General features: G+C 41.8%; 1 protein-coding gene across 2 annotated transcripts in view; it reads right to left on the reverse strand.

Annotated features, from left to right (window-relative positions):
* Positions 1-27021, reverse strand: part of RFTN2 (raftlin family member 2) — a 59614-nt gene that overhangs the window by 9165 nt on the left and 23428 nt on the right. For both annotated transcript variants that reach the window (XM_065880777.1, XM_065880776.1), the window contains exons 6-8: positions 19449-19570; positions 17540-17643; positions 3796-3874 (exon numbers count right to left, since the gene is read on the reverse strand). In XM_065880777.1, the coding sequence (XP_065736849.1) occupies positions 3796-3874; positions 17540-17643; positions 19449-19570 (305 nt within the window). The remainder of the gene's footprint in view (positions 1-3795; positions 3875-17539; positions 17644-19448; positions 19571-27021) is intronic.

The raw sequence follows: 27021 nt of genomic DNA on the forward strand, positions 1-27021 counted from the left end.
GTGCACCATTTTGCATCCCCACCAGCAGCGTGTGATAGTTCTGATTGCTCCTCATCCTTGCTAGTTCTTAGTATTGTCAATATTTTTTAATCTTAGTCATTCTAGTAGATGTATGGTAGTGCCTCATCATGGTTTTCATTTGCATTTCCCTTAATGACTAATGATTTAAATGTTTTTTTATGTGCTTATTTCTCATCTACATATCCTCATTGGTTAGATGTCCAAGACTTTTAACTATTTTTTACCTGCGTTGTTTATTTATTTTTTAAGTTTTGAGAGTTCTTGATACCTTCTGGATACAAGTCCTTTGTCATACACGTGATTTGCAAAGTTCTTTTTTCCTCCCAGTCTGTGGCTTTTCTATTATTTTCTTAGTGTTATTCACAGAGCAAAAGTTTTAAATTTTGATAAGGTCTAATTTATCAATTTTTTAAAATGAATTATGCTTTTGGTGTCATGTCTAAGAACTCTTTGCTTAGCTCCAGTTCAGAAGATTTTCTCCTATTAATTTTTTTCTAAAATTTTTCTAATTTTCCTAAAACAAACTATCTTTCAATAGCTTAAAGAAAATTGAGGCAGTAATTGGGAGTATAAATATTTTGAATTGATATTTTCCGTATTTAAAAAAATTCTCAAGCTATCTAGAATATTGTATAAAAACATATTTGTGGACTATAAACAAATTCCAAACGTAAAGGTCTTTATAACTTCAGAAGAAAGAATTCCAACAATATGCTTTCTTCATCATGTGATTCTCAATTCCCTCCCCTATACAGAGTCATGAAATGGCTTTGCTTAACATAAAAGTACTGTTCTATGTTGAGTGCAACTGACTACAAAAAGTCTTTTATATCTTGACATTAATCTCAGTAAAAGAGAGAACTTTTTTTTTCAAGGGTTAAACCCTAGATCAGTTTCTACCAGCCCGTGAAATTTATCATTTTACTGAAAACTCATTAACGATCCTAGGGCAATGTTTGTAATTGTCTCAAATTTCCACCAACTGGGTTTTAGAACTAAACACCTGTGGGCTTCCCTGGTGGCACAGTGGTTAGGCATCTGTCTGCCAATGCAGGGGACACGAGTTCGATCCCTGGCCCAGGAAGATCCCACATTCCGCGGAGCAACTAAGCCCGTGTGCCACAACTATTGAGCCTGCGCTCTAGAGCCCATGAGCCACAACTACTGAAACCCACGCGCCTAAAACCTGTACTCCGCAACAAGAGAAGCCCCCACTCGCCACAACCAGAGAAAAACCTGCACGCCCAACGCAACCAAAAATAAAATAAAATAATTTATGTTTTTAAAAAAGAACTAGGGACTTCCCGGTGGCGCAGTGGATAAGACTCCACGCTCCCAATGCAGGGGGCCTAGGTTCGATCCCTGGTCAGGGAACTGGATCCCGCATGCATGCCGCAACTAAGAGTTCAACTAAGGAGCAACTAAGCAGCCCACCTGCCGCCTAAGAGCCGGTTCAGCCAAATAAATAAATAAATAAATCTTTAAATAAATAAATAATAAAAAAAATAAAAAAGAACTAAACACCTTTGAAATAATTCTTTGAAAACCTTTTTAAATGAAGCAATACCCTTATCAGCCCCTCCCAAACAACAACTGATTTCAAGGTACAAGCAAAGAATAGTGCCATTACAGACCTACAATACACAAAATTTTTTTTCAAGGCATGTTATAAATGTATAACTTTCACAAAATATGTATGAGATAGCTAAATTAACTCTATGGCAATACTGATAGTCTACTACCTTCTCGAGATAAAATAACAAATTATTTCCACTAGAGAGAATTAAAAGAATTTACAAATTGGTTTTCTATTATAGCTATTACATACTTCAGCTCCAGACTGAACCACCTACATGTTCTGCCTTGAAATAATCTCAATATCCTGAGATTTCCTGCTAGGAAAATTAAAGATTTATCAAAGGAAGAAATAGTAAATCCGTTTAGAAGTAGAATTCTAAGCTATAAAATATATTACTCCTGGGCTTCTCATTGATGAAAACTGACCATTTATGTACTTCCTTACTATTATATAAATGAGCCCGAAATTTTATATTACAATGGATATAAATATAAAGATTACCCAAAGAAAAGCTACCACTAGACTACTGAATGGTATTTAAAGTTAAACAAAAAAAGCTCAAATATTTTCAGGGAATCAGAGAACTGATATCTAACCCTAAGAAAGGAGACCATGAAGCAGCTGAATTTGGGTCTTATATCTTCACAAACACCAATTCCAGGGCCCTCAGTTAGTCAAAATCCCATGAGGCTGTGAATTCTGTTGATCTTTCTCAAAAATGATGGCTGTGTGCAGAATGTTTAAAAAAAGAAAAAAAAAAGAAAGAGAAAAGAAAAGGCTGTAGCATGGTGAGAAGTTGCTTTGGGGAAGGAGAAAGAAGAATGAAAACCTTTTCTGGCCATTCTTTACATAGATCCACCTTGCTTCTTCTTAACCGAATATTTCTTAATGAACTCGTGAACTTGAGCCACTCTCACCGGGGTTGGGAGGCCCTGCTCACCTGTGGGCTCTAATCCAGTCTTTCTAAAATCTGTGTACTTGATCACTCTGCTCTCCTCCCGTGGGAGGAATATCCTATCCACCTTTCCACCTCTCTACCTGCTTACCTATGGAGCCAGCTAGAGTCTTTCCAAAATTAATGTGAGACAACGTAGCATGGCTGCATTATATACACTGTCAGTCTAGCTTTGCTAGTTTAGAAAACTTTAAAGTTTTCTAAAACAGTATTTTCTTGATATACAGAAAAAGAATCACTTCAAATAATTTTCTGGTCTATTTGCAAACTTCCTGTTTTGAAGGTTATGCTTTAATTAATTAATGCACAGATTGCTTCATTCAATGATACTATTCTAGGTGTGCATCTAGTAGGGGTCTATTAAGGATAAGGTGACTTGAGGCTCAGTATAGCCCTTCAGCAAAGGGCTGAAAAATTATGACCTTGAGGAGACAATACAAAAGTGCTGTCAGAAGTCAAGAGAGACAAGATCACACAGATATCACGCACATTCACTTATAAGGCTTATAACTGTGGAGAGGAAAAAACTTTTCCTCTATCATCTTATGTTCAGTCTCTCAGACCAGCAAATTAAACTAAAAAAAAAGATTAATAGGAGAAAAGGTTTGTTTTGGATGCACATGGGGGCTGCACAGAGAAGTGAAAATCCAAACAGGCAGTTAGACCGGGAGATTATATATCATTTTACAAGGGGTGATAAATTGTGGTGAAGTGACTAGACAAAGGAAAAGGGGTTTGGGCTTCTAGGGGCAGTAGATTGTGGGGAGGCAAGTATTTGGGGAAACTAAGGGAAAAGAAGGCTTTAGTAAGGTTTGTTTGTGGGGACTACAGTCTGTGTTGTTTCCAGTGATAAGAGTCATCTCTGGTAGAGGAGAGGGAGGCAACTTTACAAATGGAAATTTCTGTCACCTTTTAAAAGGGAAATTTATGCTCTGCTTTTGTCAGAAAGGGAGAGGATAGAGAGGTCCTCCTGTGTCTGCTGTTTTTTAATTGCCTTTAGCTCAAAATAGTAACCCTTATGCCCAAGTGGCATATTTTAGAGTAATATTCTGATCCCCTTCAGAACTGTCTCACATGCCTGTTTGCTGGCACATTTCCCTTGTTATATGCTGGTTCAGAAGACTGTTTCCTTATCAACTCCACACTTCCTCATCTGTTCACCATTTAGAATTACAAAGAGAGTTTAAGAATTAAATGCTTCAGTGTAACGTTTAGTTCATAAAGCATCAATTTTACTCACTTCCGGTGTTTGAGTGGCTGAATTCCACATAACTGGTCTCTGAAGGAACACAACCTGCTTTGTAGCCAAATTCCCTTCACTGCAAATTAAAACAATAGCATTAGTATTTGTAAATTAGTAATTCTCTCTATATTTCACACTTGGCTAGAATGTTCCCCATGTGTCCTTTGTAGAATAATCTTCTGATCCAACAATAATTAGGAAATATGATTCTATATAAGTTGCAGCAGATAAAACAGGGGGGGAAAATCCCTAAAAACTAAATATGGTCGTTACAAAAGAAATTTTTTTTTTTTTTTTTTGCGGCACGCGGGCCTCTCACTGTTGTGGCCTCTCCCGTTGCGGAGCACGGGCTCCGGACGCGCAGGCTCAGCGCCCCCTGCATCGGCAGGCGGACTCCCAACCACTGCGCTACCAGGGAAGGCCCACAAAAGAAAATTTTAATGTTTAAAACTTGTCATCTCACTGTGCTAACATACTTAGTTTCATCTCTTTGTGTCACCTACTCTTTATCAACATGTGTATTTCTGCATGTCTATAACTTCTGCGTATTTGCATTCTGTATTCTATGCTTATCCTTTTTCTTGTTTGTACAGTAGGATATTCTTAATAGCTGCATGATATCCCAAAGAATTAAGATACCAAAATGTACTAAGCCTTTCCTTTATTATTGTAAAATTAGGCTGTTTCCAGTTTTCTGCTAATTATAAATAATGCTGTTTTAAAAATATGTACAGTCTTCCTTATTCTTTATGACTTATTTCCTTGAGATAAATTCTCAGGAGTGGGATTATTAGGCCAAAAGGGTATGATTTAAGCTCCTTGGTATGCACTGTCAAATTTGTCTCATAAAAAGAAGAGACCAGTGTGGGCTGCCACGTGTGAGAAATTTTATATACACTTTCCATTGAGGGACTTCAGCCACAGCTATTTTCATTTTCAGATGCTTCTTTGTAGTCAGCTACTCAATATTCTCCTTATTTAACTACCATCATGGCAAATTACCCCTTGCCAAAGACTACTTGGGGTTTGGATTTCTCTGAAATGCTTTTCACAGAGTCTCCATGGATTTATGGGGAGGAGTGTCTGTAGTTAATGTTGCTCAGTTACGACTTTTATTATGCAAAAAACCCAAACAAAACCTCACTATTAGCTGCATTTTATGCTGAGCTCCTTTTCTGGAAAACAAATGCAACATTGAAACTCTGGCCCTAGTGGTCAACCCCACACAATTTGAAAACCCCAAACTTACTGATACTATTGAATTTTGAGAAACCGCAGATCTTCCCACAAAGTGGTAATGAGAGACCGCTTCTTTTGTATCTTTATTTTTAAAAGACTGCTTCTAGTCTAATCTTATTTTAGTTTGACTCAATCTCTGATTAGAAGAAAAGACGTGTTATGAAATATATCCTAACTTTTGGGAACGACTTGAATCATCAGGAGACATCAGTTATGACACAGGTAGGGACTAGCGGTGTATAGAACAGGCTGGTTTATTTGGGAGGCTGGGAGGATACTTGAAAGGGCAGTGGCTTTGGAACCAGATGAGCCCTGGGTTCAAGTCTCAACTCTACTGTAAAACAAAGAATGTTGCCCACCACCCAGTTCTACAAGAATCAGGTCATTAGCCACTGCAGCCACTAACCTACAATTCACCGTGAAAGGAATTCCGGTGAAGGCACTCGGTGCTCTGGAAAAACAAGCCCTTACATAGCTAGAAATATTTCAGGAGAAATTTTTTTATGAACCTGGATTCTTACATCTTCCCATACTTAGAAAAGATCTAACGTCATTAACTGAGATACCTGCTCCTCATGACTAACCTTCTACCTGATGTGTGCCTGATTGCACGTGACCCTTCTCCAAAACCACAAATATATACTGACCTGCCCGTCTCACCTCTTGGGAGCAGTTCCTCAGAGCTCTTTGAGAGACTGTATCCTGGGCTAGAGTCCTTAGTAAGTCCCCAAATAAAACTGAAACTCACAGCTCTCATGTCATGTTGGGGTTTTTTTTCCAGTTGACACTACAATAGCCGACGATACCACCTCATAGCTGGTGACTTTGGCAAAGTTTCAAAATTCTCTTACATTTCCTAACAGGGCCTTTGTGATGGTTACATAAGTCAGTGTGTATGAAGAGCCTCTACCGTGCCTGTCACTGGAAGGAGCACAGCAAATGGGATTTTCCTCCAGTTCCTCCATTCGTTTAATGAAATGTGGGGTGGGTTAAGTGGGAGGAAAATATCTCAGAATTAAGAATATCTTCCAGAGAAAATAGTCAAGGGAAAGGGGACACAAGAATAGAGATGACAAAAGGCTTCCTAGGTCTCTTTACCTCTGCGAAGCTCATTGACACTCAGTATGAATCTTTTAAGATTTAGCTCTTCCTTCTCCTCACGAAACGTATTTCTCAGGCACATCAGCCTATAACAACTCTAGCTTACAGAATTTTATGTTAATTAAAAAAAATTAAAATGTCCCATGTTATGCCCAAATTTAAAAGCAATTCACTCCTTGCCTCCCCTCATTGCTTCAGTGAAGGGAGAGATTTCTTAAACAATACACCAAAAAGGGTAAAAATTGATATATTTGCATATTTTAAAATTAAAAACTTCTGCTAATCGAAAGACATCATAAAGAGTAAAAAGACAAGCCACAGAATCAGAGGGATCATTGCAACACACGTAGCAAATAAATTAAGTTTCATCCAACATCTATTTAAAAACTCCTATAAGTACAATTTTAAATGTGGGCAAAAGATTTAAACAGGTACTTGACAAAAGAAAAATCTCAGTGGTCAATAGACATATGAAAATGCGCTCAATTTTAGTAGCAATTTGGTAAATACAAACTAAAACCACCCTGAGATCATACTATCTATACAGTTACCAGAATGACAAAATTTAAAAGTATGACCAATTTTTTGTTGGAGCAATAGGAACTTTCACATCCTGCTGGTGGGAGAGTAAGCTGCAATATTCAACTTGGAAAGAGTCTGGCATTTATATCTAATAAAGCTAAAGAAGTGCCCTGTGAGCCAGCAATTCCACTTCCTGGTCTACACCCTTGAGAAACTCATACCTACACACAACATGGATAAATCTTACAATGCTTTTTTTTTTAATTTAATTTAAAAATTTTTATTAATTGAAGTATAGTTGATTATATGACAATATTATGTTAGTTTCAGGTGTACAACATAGCAATTCAATATTTTTATAGGTTGTACTCCATTTAAAGTTACTACAAAATAGTGGCTATATTTCCCTGTGCTGTACAATATATCCCTGTTGCTTATTTATTTTATACATAGTTGTTTGTAATCTTACAATGTTAAGTGAGAGAGGCAACATGTGGAAGAATATATATAATTCCATTTTTAAAAATTCAAAATAGGCAAAACTAAATCGTACTGTTTAGGGATTCAAAGGTGAGTGGTAAGACTATTAGGCAAAATAAGGAAGTGATTATCTTAAAAGTTGGGGTAATATTGCCTCTGCGTGAAGGGAGTGGGTGTGATAGGGAAACACATGGGGTACTTCTAGGGTGCCAGCAATATTCTCTGTTTTGCCCAGTGGTAATTACACAAGGGTTTGTATAATTATGCACATTTGTGTTTTATGCACTTTCTATATGTGTGTTTTATTAACAAAATTGTTTTAAGAGTATATGTAATGCTGATATGTAGGAGAATGGTTGTGGATTTATACATGATAAAAATTCTCCCTCCCCTTTTACATTTATTGTTTTGGTAAAATCTGTCTTGAATTCTATTTTTTTAAAAATTGAGGTATAGTTGATGTACAATATTATATAAGTTTCAGGTGTACAACATAGTGATTCACAGTTTTTAAAGGCTATACTCCATTTATAGTTATTATAAAATAACTTGGTTATATTCCTTGTGCTGTACAATATATCCTTGCAACTTATTTATTTTATACGTCGTAGCTGTACCTCTTAATCCCCTACCTCTGTCTTGCCCCTCCCCCTCCCCTTCCCCCTCGCCCTCCCCTCTCCCTACTGGTATCCACTAGTTCTCTGTATCTGTGTGAGTCTGTTTCTTTTTTGTTAGACCTATGAGTTTTAAATTAGGAGAGGTCTTTAAGAATTCATTCACCTGTACCTACTTTTCCTTGAATATATCCTGCACTTTGCTGACTCTGCTATGTGCTTATGGTTGCCAGAAAGAGGAGATACTTTGTGGTATTCATACTTCCACTTTACATCTTCTGTGCTCATAGCAGACATCATTAACTGATCACATTCTTTTCTGCTGATCCTGGTTTTAGAATCCTTGTTTTTATGGTGTTTAGGCAGCCACTACCCACAGACCAGTGCTACTGTGTGAGATGACACCTATTTATTGTTCCTGGTTAGCCCTATCTGCCACCAGAAATATTCTCTCTAAAACTACTTTTGGAAGCTCTATTCTTTCTTAACGGTGCCTGCACCTCAGACTTCTCAGCCTCCACAGACCTCCTCTCCTCTTTCACTAATGTCCTCTACCATATTCACCTGCCTTACACTCAACTTTTTTCATTATTGCTTCCCCAAGGAGCCTTTTTATACATTTTCTCCCGAATTCCTTCCCCTTGCCCCATAAAATTTTAATAACAAAGATATGCCATGTATCTGTCTATGTACTGTGACCTTTTGGAGAGCCACAAACCTTTGTAATATCTAAGATTTTTTCACCTCCCCCATAACCAGTTTTCACCCCCTTGTGGTAATGTCACCTCTATTGAGAATATATGCTCTAGACCACTGTTCCACATTCGTTATTTGTGACTGCATTGTCTCTCCAAGTAGATTATGAGTTCCTGGAAGCCAGGGTATGCCTCTTGAGCGGGTAAAATATTGCCTTACCAGGCACTCAATAAATATTTGAGTTGAACTGAAAGAACTTTGTTTAAAATAAAATGCAAGAATGTGAGTCGGTTTGAATACAAACTGAGCTGGTTTCAAATGAGTGGCTTATTTGCAAGTGCTTAGTCACTTGTGAAATAAAAATCTTATAAATAGATTCCATTTATGGCTTCAAAATCCATTAGACTAGAGAAAACAAAATTGTTAGGTTAATTTGTATTTTCTGATTAGTTTTGCATCATCTTATACATTAATTAATTGCCATGGTTTAAAACTGAGTTCCCTTACTGAGTTTATGATTAATTTATCTACCCAAAACTTCATTCGTTTTCTTGTCCCAACCCTGTTCCCCTCAGGATTGAGGCATATCAAGGAAAGGGGCAGGGGGGCTTCCCTGGTGGCGCAGTGGTTAAGAATCCTCCTGCCAATGCAGGGGACGCAGCTTCGAGCCCTGCTCCGGGAAGATCGCACATGCCACAGAGCAACTAAGCCTGTGCGCCACAACTACTGAGCCTGTGCTCTAGAGCCCGCGAGCCACAACTGCTGAAGCCCACGTGCCACAACTACTGAAGCCCACGTGCCGCAACTACTGAAGCCCACGCACCTAGCGCCCGTGCTCTGCAACAAGAGAAGCCACCGCAATGAGAAGCGCGCGCACCACAACAAAGAGTAGCCCCCGTTTGCCCCAACTAGAGAAAGTCCGAGCCCAGCAATGAAGACCCAACGCAGCCAAAAAACAAACAAATAAATAAATAAATAAAATCTGTAAAAAAAAAAAAGAAAAAGGGGGTTGAAACCAAGTAGGACCCTGTGGGGCCTTCTCAGGTACAAAAGCCCCTCTGTGTCCCCTGTTTCTTGTTTGTAGAACAAAAGGCTTCAGTTTTCTAGGTCTTTCCTGAGTTCTAAAGATCAGACACAAGCAGTTAAAGATTAGGACAAGAGGCACAGGACTCTTAGTTCCTCCAGAAGGGATATCTGATGCATATCTTTAAGTTGTTCTGTAGAAATTAAGACCCCCCACCCAGGTGGAGGATGGTGGCCACATGCTGACCACAAGCAGGGAGACCCCAGACTGGTTGGAACCAGAAGGTTGAGATTCCCAAAACACCGCCCTGTTACCTCACCACCAACCAATCAGAAGGTCCACGAGCTGATCATGCACCCTACAGTCCTCTGTCCTAACGCTGTCTTTAAAACCCTTGCTTGTGGGCTTCCCTGGTGGTGCAGTGGTTGAGAGTCCGTCTGCCAATGCAGAGGACACGGGTTAGTGCCCGGGTCTGGGAAGATCCCACCTGCCGCGGAGTGGCTGGGCCTGTGAGCCATGGCCGCTGAGCCTGCGCGTCCGGAGCCTGTGCTCTGCAACGGGAGAGGCCACAACAGTGAGAGGCCCGCGTACCGCAAAAACAAAACAAAACAAAACCCTTGCCTGAAAGCCATCGGGGAGTTCGGGTCTTTGGAGCATGTTCTCCTTGCTTAGCACCCTGCAAATAAACTCTTACTTTGCTGCAAACATCCGCTGTTAGTTTGGCTTTCGCACCATGGGCACATGAGCCCTTGGCTCGGTAACACAACTCAGAAATAAATGAATAAAATCCTGCTTTTAAAATATGAAGTAGGGCTTCCCTGGTGGTGCAGTGGTTAGGAGTCCGCCTGCCACTGCAGGGGACACGGGTTCGAGTCCTGGTCTGGGAAGATCCCACATGCTGCAGAGCAACTAAGCCAGTGTGCCACCAACTACTGAGCCTGTGCTCTAGAGCCCGTGAGCCACAACTACTGAAGCTGATGCGCCTAGAGCCCGTGCTCCACAACAAGAGAGGCCGTGATAGTGAGAAGCCCGCGCACGGCAACGAAGAGTAGCCCCCGCTCGCTGCAACTAGAGAAAGCCCACAAATAGCAACGAAGACCCAATGCAGCCAAAAATTAAAAATAAATTTATTTTAAAAATATGAAATAAACTTTACTTTTTAAAAGTAGAATTATAAAATTAAATTTTAGCTTGTACCTTTGTAAGCTAGTCCTTAGTCACAAAGTTCCTTTGCCTTATGACCTTCATTTGTTTCTCAGGTATCAGTGCACGTGTTAAAGACAAAAAAAGGCACTTCCACAATTTAGCTCCTCCCAACCCCTCCTCCTGACAAAATGTTAGAAATTTAAGTTCAGATAAAGAAGCGTGGTAACTAGAAGTATATGTAATAGACAAATTGACTATTTCTTAAAAAATGCGGGCCTTATAAAAATGCTGCTCACTGCAAGATTGCTACAAGCTGAACTCACAATGGAATTACATAATACTGTGTCCACAGAAGTTAAATTAGAAAGGGAAGAGACTGTCTTGAAAATGGACCAAACGTGAAACCCTCGACTCTCCCTCTACTTTATATAAATAAGCAATTCCTGCCTTGGCTGCCACTTGGGACTTAGAGGAACTTATTTGTGCACTTAAGTGTCTCAAATAACTGCAAAGACTTCTAGTGCTTCTGAGCTGTGGTGACCACAGAGCTGTGGAGCCTTTTCCCTCAGGGGCTGCAGAAAATGGAAGGCGGGCGGGGCGCCTGACACCACAGTGGGCAGAGGATTTTCTCTTTTTGTTGTTCACATCGTGTCCTTTATGACTAGAATTTTTTTTTTTTTTGGCTGTGTTGGGTCTTCGTTTCTGTGCGAGGGCTTTCTCTGGTTGCGGCAAGTGGGGGCCACTCTTCATCGCGGTGCGCGGGCCTCTCACTATCACGGCCTCTCTTGTTACGGAGCACAGGCTCCAGACGCGCAGGCTCAGTAGTTGTGCCTCACGGGCCCAGTTGTTCTGCGGCATGTGGGATCCTCCCAGACCGGGGCTCGAACCCGTGTCCCCTGCATTGGCAGGCAGATTCTCAACCACTGCGCCATCAAGGAAGCCCTATGACTAGACTATTTGATATTTTCTGTACAGTATAACTTGATTTATTGTACCAAAAGCCCCCACTTTTAAATTCTGTCTTCTGAGATATAAACGAGGGTGTACACTTTTCTTCTATCTTGTGTTCTAAAATGCTTTCTCTTTCAATGCTAGGTTATAATTCCATATTTCTGCACGTGCATCAGAAGCACCTTGTATTCTTGTTAAAATGCACATTCCCCCTTCCCTGCCCACCCCAGGTTATTACTGGGGAGAGGGCACCTGATCTGAGGTGGCCAAACAGAGGGAACTTTGGCTTCTCCTTCCATTTTCTTCTGGAGATTATTTTAAGGTCAGCAATATTAGCTGCTTGTTCAGCTAATTTGATCCTCTACCAGATTTGCCCTGAAGAATTTAATGTAAATTTTCACCTTGATTTTTTTGAAAAGGATTGGGCCTATTTGTATAGTTAATTATATAGTGATAAGGATTAAAAAGGGATTCTGGCAAGTTTTCAGGGCGGATAACAATAACCCTTGAATAAGGTAGTGGTATCAGATTACCACATCTTGATGTTGCCACGGTAACACAGCTTTAAACCTCAGTGGTATGATCTTGCCTAAGGTAATGGAGCCAACAACCTTAACCTAAAGGACACTCTGGGAAAACAACTTTCTGCAGTCTGATAACAGGATGTATTTGTTTGTTTTTATTGAAGTCTAGTTGCTTTATAATACTGTATTAGTTTCAGGTGTACAGACAGTGATTTAGTGTTTTTGTGGATTATATTCCACTATAGGTTATTACAAAATAATGAGTATGTGAGCAGATAGGGTGGTTGGGGGGGTCCCCAGAAAAAGAGAACCAGGCACAACTTTCTTGACATAAGAGAGGCCATTTTGTGATCTAAGCCTGGCCGCAATGCTTGCCCTTGAACAGGTCTCAGCAAATAATGACCTTAAGGGAAAAAAGGAATGCAGGAACAAATGAAAAGCATTCATGAAACAAGAATTCAGCAACAAAACAGTCCTAGGTCCTCCTCAAGGGATGTCCATAACAATCTTATAGAGATCTTTGAGTTCTGCAGGAACTAAGGCCCCACCCAGGTGGATTATGGTAACTACAGGCTATGACCTCAGCCTGGTCAGAATGTAAGGAATGATGACATGGACCTTTTCTGACTCTTGTGACGTCAATCAACTAAAGCTTAGACTCTGGTTAACCTTCCCCCCAATTCTATGCAGAATTCTCCTCTGCTCCAGCCCCTTCATGAACACACATGTACCCTTAGCTTGAAACTCCCCTAGTTTTGCTGTTCGGGGGAACACTGCTTTGGGAAAGATCCCCCATGTTCTCCTTACTTGCTGCAAGTAATAAATCCTTCCTTCTCCTGATCTTGGCTTGGTTGTATATTTTGGCTTGACACCTACCAGGAGGCGAACCCAGTTTTCGGGTAACAGGTATAATTCCCTGTGCTATACAGTATATCCCTGTTGCTTATCTATTTTAAATGTAGCAGTTTGTATCTGTTAATCCCATAAGCCTAATTTGTTCCTCCCTCTTTCCCTCTTCCCTTTGGTAACCACAAGTTTGTTTTCTATATCTAACAGGATACATTTGCGTAAGGAAAGAAATGAGAGGAAAATACATTACGTAGAGACCATTCAAGTTATAGCTTAGGTGAAAGAAGAGTAGAAAAAATTGAAATGACTTAAGACATTATTGTTTCATATGAGTCAAAAATATTTAAGGAAGAAAGTTTTCACTGGCAGTAGTTCTAAGTTATGTTTTAAGACATGTGGGCCCAAAAAGAAAGATGATAACATTAGTTTCTCTGGGTATGAGCATAACGTGTAAGCATGTATCTTTATAGCGTCATTATTTATTTCTGTCCCTTTTATTGGCTTGTAATACTCAGTGATGATTTTGTATACAGTGAACTACAGTATTGACATTTTCTGAAATATCCTGATTTAGGACAGGCCAAGCCATCATGCTTTTACAATTGGCTTCAACTTCTTAGGGATTCTGGTTCTGCGAAAGGATTAAATCCTGTCTAATAGCTCTAATTTATTAGCCTAGTATGCACAGGCCCTGCATTATCTTGCTTAATCATCAAGATAATCCAGTGAAGTTGATATTGTATCATTTTCCAGATGAGGAAATTGAGACTCAAAGAGGTTCCCAAAATCATATGGCTGGTAAATGGTGAAGGTGTAATTCAAATGAGATCTGCTTAGCTCAAAGCCTGGACCATTCTTCTAGTTTCAGAAACTAAAAACTTTCAGGCAATATCCCCCACCTGGACCAAGATGAACTGCACATAATTTTTTTTTTTTTTTTTTGTGGTACGTGGGCCTCTCACTGTTGTGGCCTCTCCCGTTGCGGAGCACAGGCTCCGGAGGCGCAGGCTCAGTGGCCATGGCTCACGGGCCCAGCCGCTCCGCGGCATGTGGGATCTTCCTGGACCGGGGCACGAACCCGTGTCCCCTGCATCGGCAGGCGGACTCTCAACCACTGCGCCACCAGGGAAGCCCACACGTAATATTTTTATTTACATTTAAAGATGACCTGGCTCATGAAAGAATGCTGGTTGTGGTCCATGAACTCACAGAAATGATAAACCATCTTTGAGGAAGGAATCAGTCCATCTGAAGAATGTATTAAAGGGAAAAATAAGACAAATAAAGACATGGAGCTGCAGCAAGGGGACAAAATGGGTGAAGAGGAAAAAGAGAAGAAAACCATGTCTCAAGCCCCAAATTCCGCCAGACAGGACTATGGTGCAAAAAAGGGTTTACTAGAAGTTGCCCTCGGTGTTCCTTTTTACCTGATATCATCTGCACGAAAAAGTTGTGGTGGAAAGTATTGTGGTACCTGCCCTATAGCCCTGCATCCCTGAGGGGTCCCCTGGCAGGACTCTTGCAGTTTACCAGAAAAATGTTCCATAGTTCACAGTATCAGGGTCAGTTCTTCTGGATGCTGGCTCTTAAGAATTCACAACTTTCTAGATTAGAGAAGAGTCTGGAAAAATATGTATCAGCCTTTTATCATTGGTTATTTTATAGTTATTATATATAGTGGTATTAAATGTTGAGAAATGTTTACTTTCCATGTTAAAAAAAAAAAAGATGATCTGGCTGAAGGTGATTACTATCCTGTATGTACTGGAGCAGCTAAGACCAGCATATGACTGTCATAGGGTCAGCATAATTGGAAAGAATAAAAAGGCCTTGCCTTGTGTGGAGGCTTCTGCCAGACACTGGTGGGTGGGGCTGGGTGACGAGGCTGCTAGCTGCAGGGCCTTGGAGGGTCCTGGTAGCCCCTTTGTTAATTTTTTTTTCTTTTTTGGCTGTGCCCCGCACGGCTTTTGGGACCCTAGTTCCCTGACCAGGGATTGAACCTGGGCCACTACAGTGAAAGCGCTGAGTCCTAACCACTGGACGGCCAGGAAATTCCTGCCCCTTTGCTATTTTAATTGCACATAAGATGAGCCTTCACAAGGAGGGCCTGAAAGGTCCACTCTGCCTCCACGGTGTCTTGGTGGATACCAGGGGTACTGAAGAAGTTGGGAATGGTGGTGAGGCAGTGGTGCTACCTCTGCTCCAAGGATAACATACAGCCACTCTTCACTCCAGTGAGCCTCCTAATCACTTGGTCCAGCCTGTGACCTTATGCAGTTTGACACGCAGGACAAGGTGGTCAAGCCAAGCATGGCTCCAGGCTCCACCACCCTTCCCCATCACAGTATACTTGAGACCTCTTCCTTCCCACCTTTGGTCTCAGTCTTGTTCTCATTCCCAAACCAAGCAGGAGATGCTCAAGGAGTGCCAGCCCGTGTTCTATGGCTCAGCATCCAGCCTGTTAGTCTTGCTGTCTAACCTAGTGCCTAGTGAGTCATTCACGTCACTTTAGGAAATATTTAGACTCATGGGAACAGAAGTCCTTAGTGAATAGGAGGGAGGAATGAAAAATATAGTTTTCATTGGGGAAAAAGGAACATGAAATGTTCAGAACTCAGAGCACTTTTAGGAACGGTTAACTATAAAGGGCCAATGAAACCCTAAGTGTACACCTAGAAGAACCACCGAAAAGAGGTGAGGAGGCCAAATACACAAGTTATTCTGAGGGAGGGTAGGGAGTGGGATAGACCAGTGGCTTGGCAGATGGAAGATGAGGGGTGGCAGCGAAGTGGGATTTCTTTCTCTCTCTCCTGCAAAGATCCTCAAATGTTGATGAGCTTCTGAAGCTTGTGAAAATGGAGATTCATGGACCCTACCCTCAAAGCTTCTGACTGTCCCATTGGGATGAACCTCTGGCATGGGTGTGTTCCTAGGTACTCCAGAGCATTCATATAGCTTGGTCTGAAGACCAGATCTTGAGAATTACTGCTGTACTGTGATCTGACAGGTATGTCACAGATTTTTAAAAGTTGGGTAATAATTCAGAGAGTTGTCACTCACAGTTTGAGAACAGTTACCAATAAATCTCTGAGAAGAAAAGCAGATTAATTGCTTTGCTTACTTCTAACCCCTCCTTTTAAAGCTTGAGTGTCTTTACTCTGTATCCATTCTTATCCCTCTCTCCACCTGAAGAAGGTGTGGCTTTATTATACAGCCATGTCCATCAAATGTTTTTAAAGTCTGTGGGGAGGTAGGGTTACTGGCCAGGGGTAAAGTTGCTAAACTAAAGGGTGGATGAGACTGAGGAAAGGGGAGCTGCTTCCCTTAGCTATACGTGACAATCAATGTTAAACCGTGGTCGACTCTGCTTAAAGGGAAGGCCCTTTATTGTCCTCTACTATACTGTCCTCTGCAGGTAGTACCAGCCAGGCAGGGCAGCCTTGGCAGTCAGTCATTTTCTGGATGTTGCAGAGGGAACATTGCAGGGATGTTGCAGAGGGCAGAGGGAACATTTCTGAGCCCAAGGCATAGCAAAGCACTTTATACAGAGGGCTTAATTGGTCTCTCTCTTTCCAGACAAAAAGACAAAAAATAACAACTCAGTCTTTTCCTTTCTCAGGAAAAGGAGAAAAGAAAAAGCCGGTATTTGTGAAGTGTTGGCATTTTGGTTCTAATGTAGGTATTTATTTTAGTGGAAATAGCTGACAAGTCCATGCTTCAGGGGAAAGCTAACTCCCCACACTGGAGGGGAGGAATGGAAGCGGAAGCACTGACGCCCCTCCATGCCACGCTCTGGGCCTTGCTGCATCCCTAACCCCAGCTGCGTGCTGTCCTGAAGACAGTTTCACACAGGCAGGGCAGAAGAGAAGGACAAAGGGTCCTACAGAGGGGGCTGCATTTTCTGTTTGCAGATTCATATCGGCCCAATCTTCACGCTAGGGAAGAATCGGAATCTCAAGTTGGAAAAAAGAAGGTATAGTAGTACAGTCTTTGAGGGGAGAGGCAGCCTTCTGAGTGCTGGAAGCAGCACTGAGTTGGGAGTTGGTCTACCTTGCCCCTGCTCTGGCTCTGTCCTCATGAACTCATATGCCTTTGGGAAGGAGATGCAATTAATAGCTTGTACCTACACAGTCAGCCCTCTGTATCTGCAGTTCAGATTCAGCCAACTGCTGATGGAAAATATTTGAGAAAACAGTTCCAGAAAGTTCCAAAAAGCAAAACTTGACTTTTCCAGCAACTATGTACATAGCATTTACATTGTGTAGGTATTATAAGTAATCTAGAGATGATTGAAAGTATACGGGAGGATGTGTGCAGGTTATATGCAAATACTATGCCACTTTATATAAGGGACTTGAGCGTCCCGGATTTTGGTATCCATGGGGGTCCTGGAACAAATCCCTCATGAATACTGAGGGATGTATATAACTCGAGGGCGTTAGATTTGCTGATCTCCAAGGCACATGAAATCAGATTAGAAGTTCAGTGAAATGCTTTTTGTAGGCATTAAATGAGCATTGTTAGGTTGAATTATCTAACAGATGAACTCTATTTTACAAGGAGATGAGAGTGTGTCAGGATACTTTTGGCATTACCTGTCATGTCTCAGTATAGGTGTAGGCAACACGCTTGTCAGGAGCCATCCAAACTCAGCCAGAGTGTGCAGGAGAGGGCCATAGTCCGTTTTGATTTCACAGCCCTGTGTGAATAAGCACAAAGTTCATAGTCTAATGACAAAGATAACCAGCTACACAAGTGATGACAATGAGGGTGAGAGGACACAAGTGATGACAATGAGGGTGAGAGGTGTTAGGATAAGGGGAGTTCACGCTCCATTAAGTGCAATTTCACCGGCTGCAGTCTTCCTGGGCTTCTTTTCTGCTCCCTCTGCCTTCAAACCATTCAACCAAGTTAGAAACACTGGGGATCAGAGCGGAGAGAGGTTTCCATGTGGTTCTCTAAGGTTGGGGCCTACCTTCCCTCGGTCTTGCTTGGGCATCAAACTTTAATATATGGGGGGCTCTGGGAATCTGCATTTTAAAAAGCTCCCTGGGTGATTTGGATCCAAGTAGAGTCCATACACTTTCAGAAACACTGGTGTAGGGGCTGGGAGTGAGGACAGGAATAGAGAGTGAGCATTGGGGAGTGAAAGGTGAGAGGAGCAGAGAATCTTCACTGCTTTTTACTCACTTGGAATTGATTCTTACTTGGAGCTTTATCTCTTACCCCAAATCCTTTTTTCCCCCTCAATGGGATTTCCAGTTTCTTTTTCTTTTTTTTTTTTTAAATAATTAATTTTATTTTTGGCTCTGTTGGGTCTTCATTGCTGCGCGCGGGCTTTCTCTGGTTGTGGTGAGCGGGGGCTACTCTTTGTTGCGGTGCGCGGTCTTCTCATTGTGGTGGCTTCTCTTGTTGCGGAGCATGGGCTCTAGGCACGCAGGCTTCGTTAATTGTGGCTTGCGGGCTCTAGAGCTCAGGCTCAGTAGTTGTGGCGCACAGGCTTAGTTGCTCCGTGGCATGTGAGATCTTCCCAGACAAGGGTTTGAACCTGCATCCTCTGCATTGGCAGGCGGATTCTTAACCACTGCACCACCAGGGAACCCCGGATTTCCAATTTCTTTGAAAATGACCTATGTCTCTCTAACCTTTGCAAGGCCAGAAAGGGCAAAAGTGTCCTTGAGAGAGGCTGTCAGTGAGGGCCTCGTGCACACAGCACAGTATACCTGAATTCAGTCTGTACACCTCAACGGCAGTCCATTCGGTGACATCTGAATTCAGAGTGCATGACAACAGCAGCAATGTCATCTCTGATTAGGAAGGACAATGCTGTGTGTACATATTTGGCCTGGTGAGAGAAAGAACAACTTTGGATATTTTTGCCTTTGAAAGTCAATTCACATGGTTAAAAAAGTCAGTCACAGGGCTTCCCTGGTGGCGCAGTGGTTGAGAGTCCGCCTGCTGATGCAGGGGACACGGGTTCGTGCCCCGGTCCGGGAAGATACCACATGCCGCAGAGCGGCTGGGCCCGTGAGCCATGGCCGCTGAGCCTGCGCGTCCGGAGCCTGTGCTCCGCAACGGGAGAGGCCACAACAGTGAGAGGCCCGCGTACCGCCAAAAAAAAAAAAAAGTCAGTCACATTGGTTGCTTGGGTATAAAATTGACTGATTTTTTTTTTTTTTTTCAGTTTCAGCTAGTTGTCATGGCATTGTGTAAAGAGAATCTCAGTGCCAGGGGAATTTGTTTAGGACTAGAATGCTAAATCTTTGGGAATCTACTGTTATTTATGTATAGATAATTATTTTGCTATCTTTTAACAAAGCTGAACATTGAGTAAAACAAACCACCTTTAAACAAATTTGAAAGTTGGTGATGCATTCTGATGAAATTCTGAACATTGAATAAAAATGTGTTTGAAGAATACTGTATGTGTTAGGCAATGAAAACCTTTAACATGTAAAACTAAATGCAATAGTAAAGCCAAATTGTCAGAAAACTTCAGTTTACCTCAATAACTGTCCATTGTTCTACTACGATGGCATCATTTCCTTTCCTGCTGAATCCTGGAACTCCAGAGCCTTCTTCTTCATAGATAAAGAATCCTTCCAAAGATTTCGGCAAATGGTCCCCTGTGAGGAAAAACATACAATTAAGAAGAGTTGTAAATGCTCAGAGTCTCTTGGGATCATCTAAAACCTTAAATAACCCTTGTAGGAAGCTGAAGGAAAAACATATCACTTTTTAAACGCTTGTTTTAGGGGACTTCCCTGGCGGTCCAATGGCTGGGACTTCGCCTTCCAATGCAGGCAGGGGGTGCGGGTTCAATCCCTGGTCCGGGAGCTGGGATCCCATATGACTTGCAGCCAAAAAACCAAAACATGAAAAAAACCAGAAGCAATATCGTAACAAATTCAATAAAGACTTTGAAAATTGTCCATATCAAAAAAAAAAAAAATCTTAGAAAACCCCCCACTTGTTTTAGGTGAATCTATGACATCTCCCTTGAAGGTAATTTTTTTTTCAAAGATCAAGACAGTTTGTTTATTTAATATTTATTTTATTTTTAGCTGCGTCGGGTCTTAGATGCGGGCTGTCTAGTTGTGGCTTGAGTGCTCAGTAGTTGTGGCAGGTGGGCTTAGTTGCCCCGTGGCATGTGGGATCTTAGCTCTCCGACCAGGGATCAAACCTGCGTCCCCCTGCATTGGAAGGCAGATTCTTAACCACTGGACCACTAAGGAAGTCCTTCAAAGGTCAAGACAGTTTTATACTTAACTGAATTAAAATTAAACTGTAAACATGAAGACTACAATAACAAAAACAAGATAAAATAATATCATACAGTGAGAAGCAAGTGGATTTCCTAAGCTTAAAAGGCATCTGGAAATGACCTTCACTTTGAAATCAAATTTTGCTTTCTGTTCTATATGCTGTATGTGTATTAATTATACTATTAAGAGAAACAACATCAAAAATCTTAATCCTTGGAATTACAGGTGTGATATTAAAACCAAGATGACGTAAGATTACTTAAAAAACTATAAACACAGAACAATTCTTTGCTTCAATGATGCTTAAAAAAAAAAAAAAAAAAGAATGGTAACAGGAATATCCTAAACAGAAGTCATTGTCAAAAGAATTCCTGCTGGGAAGGAAGTTTTAAGGGAGGGCCTCTCTGACATTTTTTTGAATAGCTGACAAAAACCAGCTGGCCAAAACTAAACTGATTTTATGGAAGTTCTTTTGTCTCCTATTTTGCAATAGGAGACAATTTCCCATGGTCATGTGCTGGTTAAGCATTCTGGTTTCATACAGCATAAGGTCACATCAAAGTTTCCCTTGTTGACAGTTATCTAAATAATAACCTACAAAGTTTTCAAAAGATCTATTAAGCTTAAAGATAAAAAAGACAAAAGTAATTTAAATGTAATTTTTAGTTTTCATTTTTATTAATGGGCTATAGACTTTAAGAGAAAATCACTCTTATTAGTATTTTTACATCAGTTACAGTTAGGGCAGAATAGCATGAAGAATTTACATTATTCAGAGTGGTCCCCAACAATCCAGTAAAGTTTAATTGGCTTATTGGAATTGTTTTTCTAATTACAGTATATGTTCCACTTCCTTTAATATACTTGTCTACTGTCATACCAAAGTGACCAGTGGAACTAAATCTGTTTTAGATTGTAAGTTTAGAGCATCACAAGACCATCTTTAAAATTGTATATTTGGGGCTTCCTTGGTGGTGGTTAAGAATCTGACTGCCAGTGCAGGTTTGATCCCTGGTCCAGGAAGATCCCACATGCTGCGGAGAGCAACTTAGCCCGAGAGCCACAACTACTGAGCCTGCCTGCCACAACTACTGAAGCCCGTGCACTTTAGGGTCCACGTGCCGCAACTACTGAGCCCGCGTGCTGCAACTACTGAAGCCCACAAGCCTAGAGCCCGTGCTCCACAACAGAGAAGCCACTGCAATGAGAAGCCCACGCATCACAAGGAAGAGTAGCCCCCACTCTTCTGCAACTAAAAGAAAGCCTGTGGACAGCAATGATGACCCAACGCAGCCAAAAATAAATAAATAAATTTATTTTTAAAAATGTATATTTGCCTCAAGTCCTTTTTTAGAATGGGGGTATGAACTTTAAAAATAATTATACACTGTGATAATTATGTAGTTAATTGTAATCTGCTTCTTATTCACTTTAGGATTATATAATTGGAGAACTATGGGTTTTGTGGCTTTGTGTTTTTCTTGTTCTTGGTATTGAGAGTCCCTAGTACTTCTAAACTTCTTTTGGTTTAAAAGAATAAAAGTATAGTAGACTCATACACTGCAATACTACCAAGAATAAAAAAGAAAGACTCACCGGTATGCAACATGGATGAATTTCAGAGATTTTATGTTGAGCAAAAGAAGTGAGATGAGAAAGAATACATACTGTATATTTCAACTTACATGAAGTTCAAAAACAGGCAAAATTAATCTATGGTGCTGGAATTCAGAATAATGCTTATCTCTGTGTGGGAGGGTATTGATTGGGAAGGGCCATGAGGAGGCCTTCTGGGATTTTGGAAATGTTCTGTATCTTTTTTTTTTTTTCTCATTTTTTTCAGTTTTTTTGAGATATAATTGACATATAAGGAAATGTTCTTATCTTGAACATTTGTGTTCTATTCTGCGGTACACATAAGATTAATGCACATTACTATATGTATCTTATACTTCAGTTAAAAACAAAAGATCTGCCTTCTCACTTTATAGCTCCCCAGGTTCCCTGGCTAGCTTTCTTAGGGACCATGCCAGTCCTTAGAGCCAGAGAAGAATGATACTTCCACAGGAGAGAGTATTTCTCTCTTGAGAAATTCTCCCTAACAGAAGTGGCAGCTAAGGAGGGTGGCAGGCAAGGCCTCATGGGGGCTGGGGGGGGGGGGTGACCATTTGGGTGTTTGATGTGTTAAATCTTCCAGGTATTGGGGTGAGGTGATAATTCTGAACAATTACTTAATAACTGTCCAGAACTAAGTCATCTCTTTCTTTTTTTAAGATTTATTTATTTATATTTGGCTGCCTTGGGTCTCTGTTACTGTGCTGGCTTTCTCTAGTTGTGGCGAGTGGGGGCTTCTCATTGCGGTGACTTCTCTTGTTGCGGAGAATGGGCTCTAGGCGTGCGGGCTTCAGTAGTTGTGGCACTTGGGCTCAGTAGTTGTGGCTCACGGGCTCTAGAGCGCAGGCTTAGTAGTTGTGGCGCACGGGCTTAGTTGCTCCGTGGCATGTGGTATCCTCTTGGACCAGGGCTCGAACCCATGTCCCCTGCACTGGCAGGCAGATTCTTAACCACTGTGCCACCAGGGAAGTCCCGTGAACTGAGTCATCTCTTAACATCACTTATCTCAGAGCTTCCTACCTTGTGTGCCTTGGCCCATTGGTGTACTTAGAAGGTGTACAGGTGTGCTAAGGCACAGGGCACCCCCTCCTGCCCAGAGCAGCCTTTCCGCTTATACCCATGTGCCCTGCAATTTTACCATTTGCTATGTATGCATAATATGAAAAAGTTACAAAGCATTGGTCTGACCCACTGCTTCTCAAATTTTTTTTTTTTGACCAAATACCATCAATAGCAAAGGAAAGTACCCTTGTATCACTGAAGGATGGTCTCCAGGTACAGTTTGAAGTGACTTGGGGCAAAGCATAAGCTTTCTTTAAAGTCTAATGTTATATCTTAAAAACCCATGCAAATTTTGCATTCTATTCAAATATGTTCATATGACGTGAAAAAGCAATATTTTCTCTTCTGCTTTCTCCTACCCCCAATCTTAAAGGAATATTGACACTCTAGGAAGAGGTTTATCCTGTGAAGTTGTGTACTCCCGGGCACATAGCTGCATACCCCTAGGGTACTTTGACCCTGGTTTGCAAAGCACAAGTTTAAAGAATTTCCAGGGAATGGTTTACTTGTCTGGAAATGTGATCTTACACATTCATTTCAGCTAGATGTGACATTGACATTTCTGTAAATGTGAGGAAATGTAACATCCCATTTTAGTATTTGGGGCCAAGTGTCATTTTTGACATTAAACTGCCCAGAGGGTGGGCCTGGGACCACATCTGAGAAGTGGAGGGCAGGCACATATGGGAACTCTCATTCTGTATCTCTTTTATGAGCATTCTGTCTCCAGAATGCATCTCAGCCTGTTTACTGCTGCCCATCCACCATCATCTCTCTGGATCACTGCAACAGCCTCTTAGCAGCCTCCCCACTTCCATGCTTGCCCTCCATGATCCGTTTCCAAAAGTGAGGCCAAGTAAGTTATTTTTTAAATGTAGGTCAGGTCATAACTCCCTCCTTAAATCTTCAACAAATGACTTGGAATAAAAATCCTGACAGTATGGCAAGTTGGTTAAGAGCACACACTCCACCTACCTCCTACCCCTTCTAGCTGCTTGAACATGAGTCCATTATTTAAAATCCCTGTGCCTCAGTTTCTTCATCTGTAGAAGGGGAACAATCATACCTACCCCATAGGGTTGCTGCGGGGATTAAATGAGTGAATAACTGTGAAGTGCTTAGAACAATGCTGGCATAGAGTAAGCACAAATATGTGTCAGTGCCTGTTGCGTCATTTATATTGTTAAGATCTAGGTGGCGTGGCTACTGCTCACCTCTCCTACTTTGTCGGGAGCCATTCTCTCTTGTACACCCTGCACCAGCGACACAGACCCTTTCCCAGTTCCTCTCTCGCATCCTAGGTTTTTGTACATTTGGGGGCGTTTCCTCTGGTTCCTGAACACCAGCCCTCTCCAGGCTTCCAGTCTCAGTGTGACTGTTACCCTGTCAGAAGGGACCTCGTGACCACCCATCTAAGCTGGTTCTTCCCAGTTACTCTCATTACAATATCCTGCTGGGTAACGTCACACACTATTCTCAATTTTGAAATTAGGTATATATGTTTTGATGCCCATTACAGCCTGATGCCATGTGACTTTTTTTTTTTTTGGCCTTGCCCTGCGCTACCTGCAGGATCTTAGTTCCCCAACCAGGGACCAAACCCATACTCTCTGCAGAGGAAGCGTGGAGTCTTAACCATTGGGCTGCCAGGGAAGTCCCGTGGCTAGCTTTTTGAGAGGAGGGAAGATGTCCATTTTGCTCATCAGTGTAAACCCCTCATGCCTGGCCTAGGACCTGGCATATACATATGTGTGAAATGAACACATACATGTTCCAGTTCTAACCGCTCATTCTGATACATCTCCCCCGCCAACTCCACACAAGCATTTCTATAGGAGTGAAGAGATTGAAATGCATATCAATTGAAGTCTGAAAAGAATTCACAAAAAATGAAAATGTAGCCTTCAGATGTGGGTATACTAAAGGTGGGAAGAGGCTGTGCTCTGAGGGTGATGGGGGCATTGGTAGGCCAGTGAAGTGTGAGAACCTCAAGTGTTGTGTGTGTATGTGTGTGTGTGTGTTTTGTATCACCTGGCAAAGTTGCGTATCTCATCCCTGTCAGCTGCCCCCCCGGATCTCTATATGTTCTGGTAGAATAAAGTGTTTTGTCTCTGTTGGCTCAATTGGGTAAGCCTCTTGCAGCCTCCCTTGTGTTCATTTGGAGCTTTTTGTAAGTGTGCAGAGAATTCAGCTGCAGACCAGTTTGGTGAAGGCTGGGCAGTGCTGGAGAAGGTCAGGAACAGGAGGCCACTGCAGTGAGAACCCTCAGGCCATACGAACAGCAAAAGGGTCCCTGGGTGCCTCTGCCTGTGGGACTTTTCAAAGCAGAAAAGGCTTTGAAAGTGGGTGGGAAAGGGCACTGAAGAGGAATTTCACAAACCTTACAACTTTTCCACCACGACTTTCCTGAAGGAGAAAACTTTTAAAAGTTTTTTCCCCCCTCTGTCTCCAGAGAATTTTATAAAGTGAGATTTATAGAATGAGATTTGTGGAGTAATATATTTAAATTTCTGAGCAACGTTTGGTTTTTTACTTCTATTCCTCATGGTGGGTTGACTTCTGACAATATTTTGGAAGAGGATGGAAGCAAGACAAAACAAAATATGCATTGTCCCCTATGTGCTTTAGATGTCAGGCATCAGATATCCCAGAACAAAGCGACCAATTCAGCCCTGCTTCCTCTGACTTGCTTCTCACAGTGACACAGGCATTGGTCACAATTTCCCCTCCACAGCTTCCCTGTATACTCCCAGGAAAGTCCCGAGTGACACACCCAATTGCCAGACCTTACAGACCGTGGCTCGTGTCTTGTTAGGGCTTGGCAAGGCCTGCAAAACGTCTAATGAGACATTCCAGAGCTGCTGAGAGGGAAAGACTTTCCCCCGGGCTCTCTAAATAGCTTCTGAGGCTTTAAGAACAAAAGCCCTACAGAGCCTCTGGCTGGCAACTGCTGTGGCTAATTTTATTTTCATCATCAGGCAAGGCCCAAGGCAAGGATGCCTGAAAGACACTGTGAAAGGAGGATTTTTTTGTCTTTCCTTCAGCAGTTAGTCACAATCCAAAATTTGGAATGGATGCTTTTTTTTCTGCCATGCCTTGAAGCTTGTGAGATCCTAATTCCCTTACCAGGGATTGAACCTGGGCCCACTGGCAGTGAAAGTGCGGAGTCTTAAGCACTGGACCGCCAGGAAATCACCGCCCCTCTCTCTTTGTTTTTTTTTTTTTTTTTCTCTCTCTTTGTTTTGAACGGCTCTAACTTAGACTATTTGGAGTGAAGAGAAAGAGATGGGGCGGGAGGGGATATATGAAGCATAAACCGACCTTCAAAGAGATGATTCATACTAAAAGTACTGTAGGGACTTCCCTGGTGGCTCAGTGGTTAAGAATCTGCCTGCCAATACAGGGGACACAGTTTCGAACCCTGGTCTGGGAAGATCCCACATGCCTTGGAGCAACTAAGCCTGTGTGCCACAACTACTGTGTGCTGCAACTATTGAAGCCCGCATGCCTAGGGCCTATGCTCCGCAACAAGAGAAGCCGCTGCAATAAGAAGTCTGAGCACTGCAACAAAGAGTAGCCCCCGCTCTCTGCAACTAGAGAAGGCCTGCGTGCAGCAATGAAGACCCAACATAGCCAAAAATTAATTAATTAAAAAAAAAAAGGAAAACCTGCTGGAAAAAAAAAAAAAAGTACTGTAAGTGCATCTAGCAAGTGGCAGGAGAAAAGATCAACCCCAGAAAATGAACTCTGACAGTGGGCAAGGCACGTGGGAGTTACTTTGTACGTACTATATATCTTATCAAATTCTCACAACAGTTAGTAGGAGTGTTTTTATCCCCCTTTTAGGAAACTGAGACTCAATGAGCTCAACTAACTTCCCCAGGTCACACAGCTCTAAGTAGAGGACACAGGATTTAAACCCTGGTCTGTCTGATGCTGAAGTCCATGCGCTTCATATCAGGTCTGGCTATTTCCATAAAAGATCAACTTGGAAGGAGTTTCCAGTAACCAAAAATACTAATAAATATTTACTGAGCACTTGCTAAGTGCCAAGCACTATGCAAGGTGATGTTTTTTGGGGTGCTTCATGGGGTGCTCCAATGAGCTAGATCCTTACTCTTGGTTGCTACTTAAAG

This window comes from Phocoena phocoena, chromosome 7 (genome assembly GCF_963924675.1).
Source record: "Phocoena phocoena chromosome 7, mPhoPho1.1, whole genome shotgun sequence".
NCBI classification, from domain to species: Eukaryota; Metazoa; Chordata; class Mammalia; order Artiodactyla; family Phocoenidae; genus Phocoena; species Phocoena phocoena.